Raw genomic sequence first — 12,979 nt, forward strand, 5'->3', positions numbered from 1 at the left:
AAATAATTTACAGAGGATATTAAATATTTGCTCAAAAGACAAAGGTCATAAGTGCAACATATCATTATCCAAAATCTACAAATTCAATCGCTAAAATTAGATACCTACGAAAAACAAATAGGAATGTAGTAACAAAAAGTCAATTCATTATGCCGATACGTATTAATGATAGCCTGTCACATTTAAATTTATAATTAACTCGAAATAACCACGTATTAACATAATATTGCCTTATGTAAGTATATTTGCAAAGTTACTAAACTCTACGAGTTAGTCAACATGTTTGGCGTAAGGGCCTATTGACCTATTAAGCATAATCTAAAGATTTGTCAGTTGTCGCTGATTCATGATTTTATAATAGAATCTATATTATTTTGTAATTCGATTAATCTTTGATACCGGATAAAGTATAAAAATGTGTTAAGTATGTGTTAAGCAAAGAAAGGTTGTGTATTGCGAATCCCGATTTATGGAATCTCATAGGCTAGACTTGCCTAACAAAGGATCTATAAATTAATGAAATACTTCGGTCTCTAATAAGATAATTGCTTTATCCTAAATACATATTTATGTCTCGGTGGCTTTTTTATATTACGGAAGCTTAAACCAACTAATAAAAATGTATGTATTGCAATACTACCTCATTAATCAATCAGCAATGTCGATAACGATCTTGCAAGATATGGTGTCAAGTGATTAAAAAACAAAGCTATACATTAATTGAAAAATATGATTTCTTACAACAATTATATTTAAAAACTTGTTAACATATCCGTCTTATATTTTGTATTTAAAAAATGGTTTACTCAAGCTTTTATAAAACTGAAGAAAACAACAGAAGTATTGGGAGCTCGAAAGGCAATCACACCAAGGAAAGTTGTTGAAATAATAATAAAATCCGAGCTTTTTCTATCCAATATAGAAAATCTTGTATTATCAAGATGGAAACCAGATTAATTTACAAGACGATTAAGTAAGGCAATATCATAAAATTCAACTGTTAAGTCTATTAATATTCTTCGCAGGGGGTCCGATAATGAGCGTGTGTTATAGAAGTATGGCTCTATTAAACACGATTTTGCTTGACGTTGTTAAAGAGAGGAATAGAAATCTTGTCTTTTGCAAAATCATTGAAGATATTATGTTGTTGTTTTAATAAGTATTTATGGAGAATGCATGTATGTATGTATGTAAAAAATAAAAATGTAATGTAATAGATAAAAATAATAAGAATGTGTTGCTTTAACATTGATAGACAGATACCTTTAAGATATTAATTAAATTTGCCTGTGAATCATTAAACATACTATTTAAAACCATTTTTAAAATTCTTCAAATTTAATAAACGGAGATTATTTCTTCGACACACATTCAGCCCAGCCCTTCAAATTACAAGACTACACCAAAATAATAGGAAATTAAATCATCTACCTTTAAATACAAAACCCGACATCTTTCGCCCATAAAAATACACATTTAAATATTTACAAAACGCTCGACCTTGATATGCAACAGATGGCACAACGGAATCATCGCACGACGTAACTAATTACTTCAAAACTACACAATTATCTCCCGCCGACGTAATCTGCTAACATACTTTTTATACTATACTATTTAGTTCAACTCGTGTTTACTCTCTCACATTAAACAGTCAAATATGAAATTTGACTGTTTAATGTGAGAGAGACCTTGAAAATTTTGAAATTGAAAGACAAATAACTTTAGATAAAAGTTACGACTTTAGGAAATGTACCTATGCATGTTTAAATAGTTTTAAATACATTTTTAGTGTAAGACGAATTTCTTTACTTGTATATTATTATGTTTTTTTTAAACTGCAACAGTTATGGAAATTAATTAATTGAGTAAGAAAAATAGTGATAAATTATTAGCAGTTAGGTTTTTATTGAACCAACTAAAAATAAGTTTATTGCCATAACGACAAAAATATATATTATTTAGTCTAGAATAAGTATTTTTATAGTAGCTTATGATTTTTTTGTATATATTACAAATTAGCGCGAAAAGAAGTTTAACATTTTCATAATAGCGTATTTCCTTGCAACAGAATTTGGCAGCCGCCTGCATAGATCCGCGACTATTTTGAAGATAAAATATCATAATCGTCATATTTCCGGACACATCAAAGGGAATTTGTGTTAAATGTATTATTTACTGACGAAACATCTGTGACTCATAGACATATCATATACCATGATTACAACACGGACAGTATAAATATGTAACCTAATAGCAAACAAGCAAAGATTGAAATGTCATTCAGAAAACAGTTATATTTATCGTATAGTTTGTATACAGCTATTAAAATGGCTCAGCTCTCAGAACAAGACGTATTAACCTAATACACCGAAACGATTAGATACCTATATTTCAAAGTATATTTTCTACATTCGTTTTTCGTTTAATAAGAAATGATTTTTACTTTCGCAAATCTTCAATAGCCTTACTCACATTTCTTTGACACTATTCATAAATTCGACAATCTTGCGCTACTGTTTCTCTAACGACTACAGAGTACTCTAACTATCATTATGAAGTAATTATAAAACTAACCTGTGTCGTACTCTGCTGTTGATGTGCCTCACTTCTCGGCCGCCGCTACTCTCTCCGTCGCTGCCGGAGCCTGGCACCTCCATCGTGTGGATAGACATTGATTTGCTTACCTGCGAACAAATAAATTGATTAGTATGATTTATGTTATCTTTTCGCCTACAAATAAGTAAATACTGAAGGTTCTAATGCTTATGGAAATCATTGCTGATAGAACATACCAATAGGAATTCAAGTTTTCTGTTCTATGTTTTAGTTGAAAGCCTAAATTGCTTGCCCACTGCTTCAGATTGAACCCAAAGATCTCACGCAGAGTAATTCTACAGCTAGCTTTGAACCAACGTTCCTAGGATTCAATTTAGATACAATAACTAACGCTTTCATGAATCGTATTTTTATGATCAAAGCTTTTATCTTTCTCCTCACACCACAAACAGGATTTAACTAGGACTATCACTAACATTTCCATTGTCTTATAAAGACTAAAATAACATAAGTTTTACTTACAGGTGGAATGTATTTTCTAACAGCCGCGGTGAGTTCATCGATAGTCTTGCCCTGCTTGCTGGGGTCGAGTCCGAAGAACTTGTTCTTGGCCTCCATATTGAGGGCAGATATCTTGAGGATCGGAGGGGGTACCTCATGCTGTACCGGCGCGGGAGGCTTGTCTACCGGCCGTCGCAGCTTGCCTAGTTGGATGGGCTCGTCTAACTTCTTGACAAATCTTCTGTATCTAGAAAGATGTGAGTTATTTTCTTATGACTTTATGCACACACTTTAAATGAAAACGGTAGTCTAGTGCTTTTTAAGCTTTGTTTTATTTTCAATAAGCATTTACTTAATGCGATCCAATAAATTATTTTTATATCGAGCTTAGAATTTTTTCGTAAAAAGTATCTCACTGACCCCCGGTTTATGAAGTACATTTAGCGGTAGTTTATCTATTCAATAGTGTCAAAACTCATATAAAAAACGTTAAATGTACTCAGAAACTGGAGGTTAGACAAATATTGTCTGTACTACTTAATACAGAAGTAATGTGGAATTCTACTTAGGTTGGTCTTAATCATAATAAGAAAAAAAGTACACACCTAGTCTGGTCATCCTCCTTCTTCGCTTCTTCAGAAGGTTTCCTTCCAAGTTTGCCAAGCATAGGAATTTTCACATCAGGATTCTTAGCCTGCGTCAAACGTTCTTTGAGTTCATTCGCGCACGGCATTTGTATCTTACGAGGGAACAAATCTTGGGGCCGAGAGAAAGGCTCCGGAGGCCTTGAGAAAGAGTCCTGGTGTCTTGGCAGATCAGACTCTGTTCTCGAAGACTTCAATTTGTTGGGTTTCCGTTGAAACCTCCTTGGTTTAGGGTCTGGAAGCTCGTCGGAACTGTCTGATGATGAACAGCTTTTCTCCGATGAGGAGACGCTGGATGCTGAGACGGATTCTTCGTCCGACGAGCTGTCTATACCCTCGTCTTTTAGACCCTGGAATAGAGGAAACAGTTGTTTATTAAATGGATACTGTAGAAATAAATCGTGAGTTAAATAAACGAGAAGGTTTGAACGGTTGCCAAGTATACAGGGAACTAACTAGTCAGCATTATCTTTCATTCGTAAAAGTGCCAAACTAAACTCCCTCGCTTGTGAGAAATATACTGCTGTAACACCATACCCCTCAAAAAATATACAATTTCACTGGTTTTTTCTACCCATAAGAGTTATTAATGACGTAGGAATATATCCTTACTTCCATATTTATATTCTGTTACATCATCAAGGCTAAACCTAGGAAGTTGAACCGACCTCAAAGCGATCACACGTCAATTCATCAATCATTTCACAAACGCATCAAAGCCAACAAATAAGACCTTTACCGACATTGGCACATTAATAGTTTCTATAACTACTCGCTTACATTCTAAACAATGTACACGTACGGCCAAAATAAATGCATGCCGAAGTTTAGTATGTGTAATTTGGAATTGTAATAACTGGTTGAATCTGGACTGCATATGCATACTGCCTGCCGGAGTAAAACGTCATTGAAATTGTGATTCATGGCAACTATATTGCGATTGGGATACGTATATCCGTTAGCATAAGAAAACCGTCAGTGACTAATTCGAACACTAGCGGATTAGCCCGACTTCATCCGGGTATAGTTCAGTTTTATCCAGTTGATTCCATTTCTATCGGTACTCTACAGTTACATTTTGCAATTTGGTATAGTAATTCAAAAGTAATTGCTTTCGGTGATTAATTTTTATTAATATAAATTAATCACCGAAATCATCATCAATCCGAGGCAACACACCAATGACTTTTCGAAGTTATGTGTGTATTAGAAATAATTATCACTTGCTCTAACGGTGAAGGAAAACATCGTGAGGAAACCTTGCATGCCTAAAATTTGTTTAATACATTTATTGAGGGCATGCAAAGTCCCCAACCCGCACTTGGCCAGCGTGGTGGACTTTGGGAGGAGACCCTTGCCCTGCAGTGGGACAGATATGGGTTATTAAAAAAAAAAAAAAAAAAAAAATATAAATTAAATCAGAAATATTGCCTCAAGGACCTCTTCGGGTCCAAGGAATGAAATGGTAGGCCGAAAATACGTCAAAACTGATTAAAAAGAATAAATAATTGCTTTAGTAGTAGTGAATAGTATTCAATACAGTATTTAAAACGATGACAACGTCTTTTACAAACGTATCAAACCAACATTGTCAAATCAATCGTTCATTGGCATCTATTAATGGATCAATTAAGCGGCCAAAATGGCAACCATTAAGAGACATTCAAATTTATAGCCATTCGTTTTAGGTCAACAGATTAGTTTCATGATAAAATTATGTAGGTCTGTGTACGCCCTTAGAAGTTATTTTTATTCTATATTGCACAGTATAACTTTGCCCTATTTTCGTGTACATGTGTTTCTGTCTGTTCTATATTTGTTTAATGTATTTTCTATATGAAGGTTTAATGGTTCATGAAAAGATGGATGTATGTCGATTACGATATTTTATTTTTATATTAAATCCATCAAAACAAAATTGCATGAATTGACTGACAACTCAATATTCCAGTCTACAATGACTAAATAGCTTGGCATGATCATATCCACTGCATGTCAGTGGTATATCTACGTAACTAGCACTTTGTGATAGTAAAACTATTCGAAACGCAGTCTTACATTCCTACTAATAATCAATCAATTAAAGAATTTGATGTTTTACTGCCGGGCAAGGGTATTCTTGCGGGTTGAGGAAAAGGCTAGGCTTGACTTCAACAATGGTCAATTATTACGGGGGACTAGATCCTACTAATATTATAAATGCTAAAGTTTGTGAGTATGTATAAATGTTTGTTACTCTTTCATGCAAATACTACTGAATCGATTACGATAAAATTTGGTATGTAGGTAGCTGAAGACCCAGAATAAATCAGCTACTTTTTATCCTGGAGTTCCCGAGGGATCAGGATATACCCGAGAATGACGAGTTATGGAAGGATTTCCACGCGAACGAAGTCGCGGGCGGCCTCTCATCTATTATATTATTTTAAATAAATAGGGCCAAATTACTTTGCAAATTGACCCAAATTGGGGTCAAAAATAAGGCAATTTAATTGTTAGTTTTTTGTAGTTGTTGTTTTTGTTCTTTTTGTTGGAACTATTGGGGGTTACATGTTCAAATTTGAACCATCTCCCTTTAAATAAGGTTTAAAGAAAAAAACATACCTCAGAGCTTTCTCCCTTCGCCAATATCTTGGGGCGCGGCACGACCGTGGAGCCAGACTTGAGGATGCCGCGTACTTCAGGCGTTATCATTCTCTGGGCACGTTCCGACGGCGAGTCGTCGTCCAGATCTGTAACATACCACATTTTATTAATAAAGGAATATACGCAATTGCACAGTCGACCAGTAATAGGTATACATTCTTTTCTTGCTAAATATAAGAACTTTCTAAGAGTTCCCTCTCTCGTTCCGGGTGGATATATCCCACCAAAAGAATAGTATTGGGATGCAAATTCATTTTCTATAACAACTTTTGAAAAATACTGTTACTATGGCGTATCATCCTAAAGTGAATTCAGTTAAGCAACAGATTCACTAGCAGAAGCAATAAATTGTGACTGTTTGACTCAATCACTTCAGAAAACCGCTTATAAATCGCCAGATTTATTTGAACTCCATGTTATAATTAGTTGTAAACTTAAGTTACAATTTCTTATAATCAGTTTTAATGAAATATTTAACCAGTAGCAATATTCATATTTTTAGCAAGACCGAATGTTTACCTATTTTTCTGGCCGATTGTACATGTCCCCTTATTTACAAAGCACCCTTGGAGCAATAGCAAACCAATTCGTGGGATTAGTGAAGCTATATACGGGAATTGCGATTGTTTGCTATCTATTGCTTGTTTTAATGTTTAATTCAGGTGTAGCGTCAACCAAAGCGGGTAATGTATAAAGTGATTATTTGCATCTAAATGATTTGATTCTTCTTCAATCAAATATTACTATACGTGACATTATTTAAAGAAATTAACAACAATTTTATACAAGGCATATGTATTTATGGATAGCCTACCCATATCTTACATCTTATAGTAAACGATTTACTACGAAAAGAGACAAAACAAACGTTCATAAATTCGCAACAAATAAAGATGTATTTTACTAAAGACTTGCGATATATTCAGAGCAGTGTATAAACTAAAAAATAACTGATATTAAAGATATTTTTCGTAACATTAATCCGTAACTTAAAATCACCTAATTTTCTAACACATACAGAATTCTTATATCATTACAAAATAAGTAAAAAAAATAACCTAAAAATAATTATGATTTGTTTTTTCCAAGATTTAAATATGTCTTTACTAATGCAAATAGAAGCAAAAAGAACTTTGTAACAATATAACAAAGATACAAGATCAAAAATAAAACAAAACTCTCGTCCCACGTATCTATGTGGTGACCTTACTATGGTATTTGACAGTTATCCAGATGACTCGGCACTTCGTATAGAATTCCATCACATACTGGAAGATATGAGTAATATCGTAAAACTGATGAATAACTGCTCTAATAATAATCTATTAGACAATATATTGAAGAATCTTGCATAGCTAGTAGTTGATAAAACTCGATATGAGAAGGACTTTCGACTATCAAATCGAAACTACCTATAAACGGAGACGGTTTTCTAGGGAAAAGCCCGCAAAGGTAGGTAATTCCTTATTAAGCCTGAAGGGTAGTAATAAATATCTAGTATTTATTACTATACTTTAGTCGTTACCAGAGTTCGAGGGTAAATATGATATCGGGTAGCCATAATATAATAGTTATCGAAGCTCTATCAATGCCTACTGCAATAGCGATTAAACAGCGATAACATCTAAATATAAAAAAAATAACTGCAAAACAACATCTTCAAACTACAAACCGCCAACCAATTTATCCATAACTTGAGATAAATTTGATTCAGTATATCCAAGTAAAACCAACGACAAATACCATGATGCTGCCTTTTCATACTATTAAGGTATAATACAGCAAGAAATAATGGTATTTCCGTTCAAGTGCTTGCATAACATGAAACGCGTGCAAGTTAAAATAATTCGTGCAAATAATCATGCAAAAATACAGCATGCACATCCAAAACTTACCAACTAAATTACAGTATTAGTACCAATCAAACCCAGAGAAGCGAAACTGTTCAAGCAAACGACAAAATCAAACTCAAAATAAGAACAAAATCAGACCTAAGCTCCTAAACTTTGAGTTCTGCCTCATAATATACTCTAAAGAGGTGTTCTTTGCGCTCGCCGAACGGAACAATTCCATTTTTAATTGAAAGTCGTTATTACGCGGCACATCTTCGTGGGTCAACGACTTCGTCAGCCTCTCGTTTTGTTCCATCGCCTCTTGCACTTGGCTGGCTAACACTGGCATCGTCCTCAGCCGGGAGGTTCTCGGCACTCGGTCTTCCTTAGGCCGAGGCAGTCCGGCCATCGGCGGCTTATGGGTAAGTTTGGCGTTGAACATTTTCATCTTGTCGGAGAGTGACATCTTCGCTGGATCGTCCTCGTCTAACTTAGCTGCCACCGGTGAGTGTGTGCGTATTTACATAACATTGTGCAGTTGTGTGTTTATAGAGCCCGGGACATACACATAGTAGAGTAGTCGAGGACATGCAAAAAAGAAACATAAGCCGACGGTACATAAGACAGGAAGCTTCTTCGTATGTAATGCAAATGTACACATGCCTTTACCTAACCGTTAAAAAATGAAACTCTAAAATTACATAAAAAATAAAATTGCTTCAAAATTAAAGAAAATGAAAGTAGGTCGTATTGTGATGGGTTATTGACGGTTGATATATCTTACCATCTTCGTCCCTGTCCAGCACATTGGCAGTGCTCTTAGACTGAGCGAGAGATAACGACTGTTCGTTAGGCTCCTCCTGACTGGGCTGCTCTGGCGACGTGAACGATATTGGCTGGCTCTTGAACCTGTCCGCCACTGAAGGTCCCTCCTTTAGCTTGGAGCGACTGTGACGGAGCAGAGGTTTTGGTGTGCCTGGAATCAACGTCATTTAACAATTTAATATAGTAGAAAGCCGTGGCCATGTTCATTATCTGTTACTTCAGATCACTGATCTGTGCCAACATTTTCTGTTTAAATATTATCTAGCCTTTAGCATAATGGCTGTAGTAGCATATTTTAACGTTTAGATATGTTTCATAGATTTTAAAGTCGCAGTTGGAAGACCGGTGTTTAGTATTTATTTGTTTTGATGAGATGTGATGTCCATACCTTTGGCTTGTTGCTGCAACTGCTGCCACATGCTAGCTCGTGCGACTACGCTGTTACTCTTGACGAGGCCCAGCGCGAAGCCACTGGGCTCTGTCCCCTCATCGTCACTCCTGTCCTCCTCGGGGCTCCTCTGAACCTCCGTCTCCGTGGATTTTCTCTCACGATCCATCGTTAGGAGACCACGCTCGATGGACGACGAAGACCACTCGTTACTACTGCTGTTCGTCGCGTGATTCTCCACAATCTCCTGGCTTTCGATCAAGCCCAACTCTTCACCTGAAATTTGATACAAATATTTCTTAATTTTTTTCGACTTTTAGATACTTACCAAAGAAACAGTTGAAAGTAGGCAATTCGAACGCTTTTTTACAACTTCAATGCCGAATTCCGTAAAAAACGACACAAATCGACTAATAACCGATTAATCTACCTTAAACTAATGCAATGACGTTTTGACAAAGAACACGTGCATTACATTGACCCAAATAAGTGGGCCGAGAGACATCTGCAAGGTTATACTGTGTTTATTTTCAAAACGACCTAATACGAATAGCGGCGCATTCGGTAAATCTAATTTTACCAAACAGAACGTAAACAAACCACAAGTTAACGCCGGCCGCACCGGGCTCAACTGATCGCTTTCACATGTTATTTTATGACACTGACAATTGTGACTCGTGTACGCACTAAATAAGCCTAACGATGTATTCGCATTATACCACTCTACACGCCCGTTCCGATAAAAATAAGTTTACGAGTTTAATAAACTAACCGATTGCTCAACATCATTAGTGAAATTTGTTCAAAACCCTCACCGGAATGTGGTCCGGAATCTCTGGAGGAAGCACGATTGTACACACCGCTATCACAAGACACATTCAGGCTCCAGTTATCGGCTTCGGCTTGCTGTCTCTCGTCTTCCTCCAAGGCTCGGCTGTCCTCGTCCAATGCGACGCGGACCTTGTTCACTTCTTGTTCTATTTCGTCCAACGTCGACTGTTTCCTCTCGGCGTTGACGTCGATGTTCTCGAAGTCTAGAAAAGTGGCTTCTCCGTAGCTGTCGTCCTTGGTACTTCCACCATCCGAGAAGCCGTTGGTGCCGGGTGGTGACTTTGCGTTGAACGAGCTCACACCGAACGGGGGTGAATCCAAAGCCTTCGCGAAGTCTACGAAGGGATCTCTCTCGGGTTCCCTCGGAAGGGGAAACGTGCCCCTGACAGAGGGAGCAACACCGGACTCGACGGATCGGCTCGGAAAACTACAGCCCGCTGGGCCGAACGCTTGGAAACGCGCTTGGCCCGGCTCCAAACTGCGAAATGAGAAAAGAAACGCTTTAAAGTAGAACGCACCCGTACATAAGAAAGAGACGGTCGCTGTTTCAGCTCGCCTTCATAAACTTCGATGAATTATGGCATGAGTGATTGGATCGGCGTCGCGGATCTATCGTTTTAGGGAAGTTTGACACCATCGGCAATATAATCTAAATATAAATGTCTGATCTGGATTTCAAAGTTATCGATTGGCAGCGCGATTCTAAAACGATTTACAACTGACCTATTGATGGTCATGTTTCGGTAATAGATATTTTATAGTGTTGCGAATGATGCATAGACAAATACTACAATATTTACTACCAGTTTTATGATTCATGTTAAGAGGTTTGTACTGGTGTTTTAAAAAAGATTCATAACAAAAGAAATAAACAATAACTCAGTACATATGTATCAGATGGTATAGTTTAGACTTAAGAATGATGACATCGGTTGATGTTTGCATATAAATGGTAGTAAGGGCTCTGGGAGGCGGGCACCAGACCAGTCGGTCATAAAACTCTTCATGCGTGCTTTGAAGCACAACAGAGCCAGAAATAGTGCTTGACCCACTAACGACTGGAGCGCTTATTTCCGTCATCAAGACAGCGCTCGCACCGGCAAATATAATACACCTTGTCGGATCGATGTTAATTACAATAAACAATCATACAAAAAATAACTAAACTGATCAAATATCTCGTTCTTGTCGGTAAAGTTCATTGCGGAAATTGAAGATGTTGAAATAACTGTAGACGCTACAACCGATACAAAATCCAAACAAGCTTAAGAATCAACTGTTGCAGAAGCAACAGATAATATAAGACAAACAGTCGCGACGGCCGGCGTATTCGGATTTATTCTTATTATAGTTCTTAGCAACATCGCCAAGTCAAATATGAATAATGCGGTAGCATTTGTTAAGCAGATAATGCCAACGCTATAAAAAGATGTTTTGTCAACAACGATTGAGGAGTGCGAAATACCGGCTACATTCAGACCATAATTACAATAGATAAAATAACAATGAACTATGTTGATGGAGGCCGATCTTCTTAACGATCTTTACTGAGCTCGTTTATAACTGAGCGGTGTTTAAGAAAACGTTTAATATAAACAAGAGTCGTATAACATAAATAAATGAGATTATGTTCGTTAACTTGTCCATTCCCCTGAGTTATGGTTCGATCTACAACAACACGCTACTCGAATACCATATACATTTATCTTTTAATAATGTTTACAAAACATTCCTCCACGCCTATATAATAATTTCTTTGGTACTATTATGAATATTTTATTTTCGATCGACTTTACGCTCGACCCATATTTCCGTAAAAGCGAATGTGCGACTACTAGCGACCCACTTCTGACTAATTGTTTTGGTGAAGTAACGGATTACTTACAATTCTCTGTGCGGACAATCCCAAATATAAAATGGCATGTCTGTGAACTTTTACACAGGAAACACTGAATACAAACAATTATTTCAACTATTTAATGTATCTAATTCTGCTCAGTCCAAATTTAATTCTTACACTGTCTAGAGCGTGATTCAAACTGTAAACCGAAGCAAGATGATGTCAGACAAACGGAAAACACAAAATTAACACAAACGTTGTTTAAGGATTTCATAAAACGGTTAATTAAGAAAACTTTGGCTAGAATTCTCATTAGACCTTAAGATTAACCTTCAAAGACTTGAACTAGATGAATGAAACTACCTATCCAAAGCACGCAGCCTATTTAAATCTTCATTAACTTGAGGGTTGAATAAAGATTGTGTTTAACCATTTTCTTAGTACAAAATCTAGCATAAAATTTCAACTACAACAAGCAACATCGTCAAAATGAAAAATAATTGTAATTAGTTCCTTTGAAGTTCCGCCAAAGTAGGAAATGATAATGCAACTCTCTCGCAAGCAAATAAAAACAATTGTGATGACTAACTAACCATCTGGGCAGCGAAATCGTATAGTGTTCGGAACAAAACATACGTGAGCTCCCACGTGTGGCGTGGGCCGCTCACCCATCAAAATAATGGCGTAGAGCCAAATTTTAGATACGAACTCCCAACACCGGCCGACAAAGCACAATCACCTTTGCAAAGAAAGTCATATTTAAGGATACCGGTCGAACAAAAAGGAACAATATCTGAGCGTAAACAAGTAAATAATTTATCGTTTACTGTCAGCTCTGGAGTTTATCAAAAATATTCAAAACACGATCGAATACAAACAACAAAATGAATACTAGTGCTCAGAAGTGTGCGAC

General features: G+C 36.5%; 1 protein-coding gene across 8 annotated transcripts in view; it reads right to left on the reverse strand.

Annotated features, from left to right (window-relative positions):
- LOC142978355 (uncharacterized) overlaps positions 1-12,979 on the reverse strand; it is a 262,256-nt gene that overhangs the window by 108,305 nt on the left and 140,972 nt on the right. For 6 of the 8 annotated variants that reach the window (XM_076122768.1, XM_076122769.1, XM_076122771.1 and 3 more), the window contains 8 exons: positions 10,211-10,704; positions 9,396-9,671; positions 8,967-9,158; positions 8,342-8,677; positions 6,309-6,436; positions 3,666-4,054; positions 3,082-3,307; positions 2,578-2,687 (listed from right to left, as the gene is read on the reverse strand). In XM_076122768.1, coding sequence (XP_075978883.1) covers positions 2,578-2,687; positions 3,082-3,307; positions 3,666-4,054; positions 6,309-6,436; positions 8,342-8,677; positions 8,967-9,158; positions 9,396-9,671; positions 10,211-10,704 — 2,151 coding nt within the window. The remainder of the gene's footprint in view (positions 1-2,577; positions 2,688-3,081; positions 3,308-3,665; positions 4,055-6,308; positions 6,437-8,341; positions 8,678-8,966; positions 9,159-9,395; positions 9,672-10,210; positions 10,705-12,979) is intronic. The other 2 variants (XM_076122770.1, XM_076122772.1) reach the window with 2 other exon arrangements.

This window comes from Anticarsia gemmatalis, chromosome 14 (assembly GCF_050436995.1).
Source record: "Anticarsia gemmatalis isolate Benzon Research Colony breed Stoneville strain chromosome 14, ilAntGemm2 primary, whole genome shotgun sequence".
In the NCBI taxonomy this organism is placed as follows: domain Eukaryota; kingdom Metazoa; phylum Arthropoda; class Insecta; order Lepidoptera; family Erebidae; genus Anticarsia; species Anticarsia gemmatalis.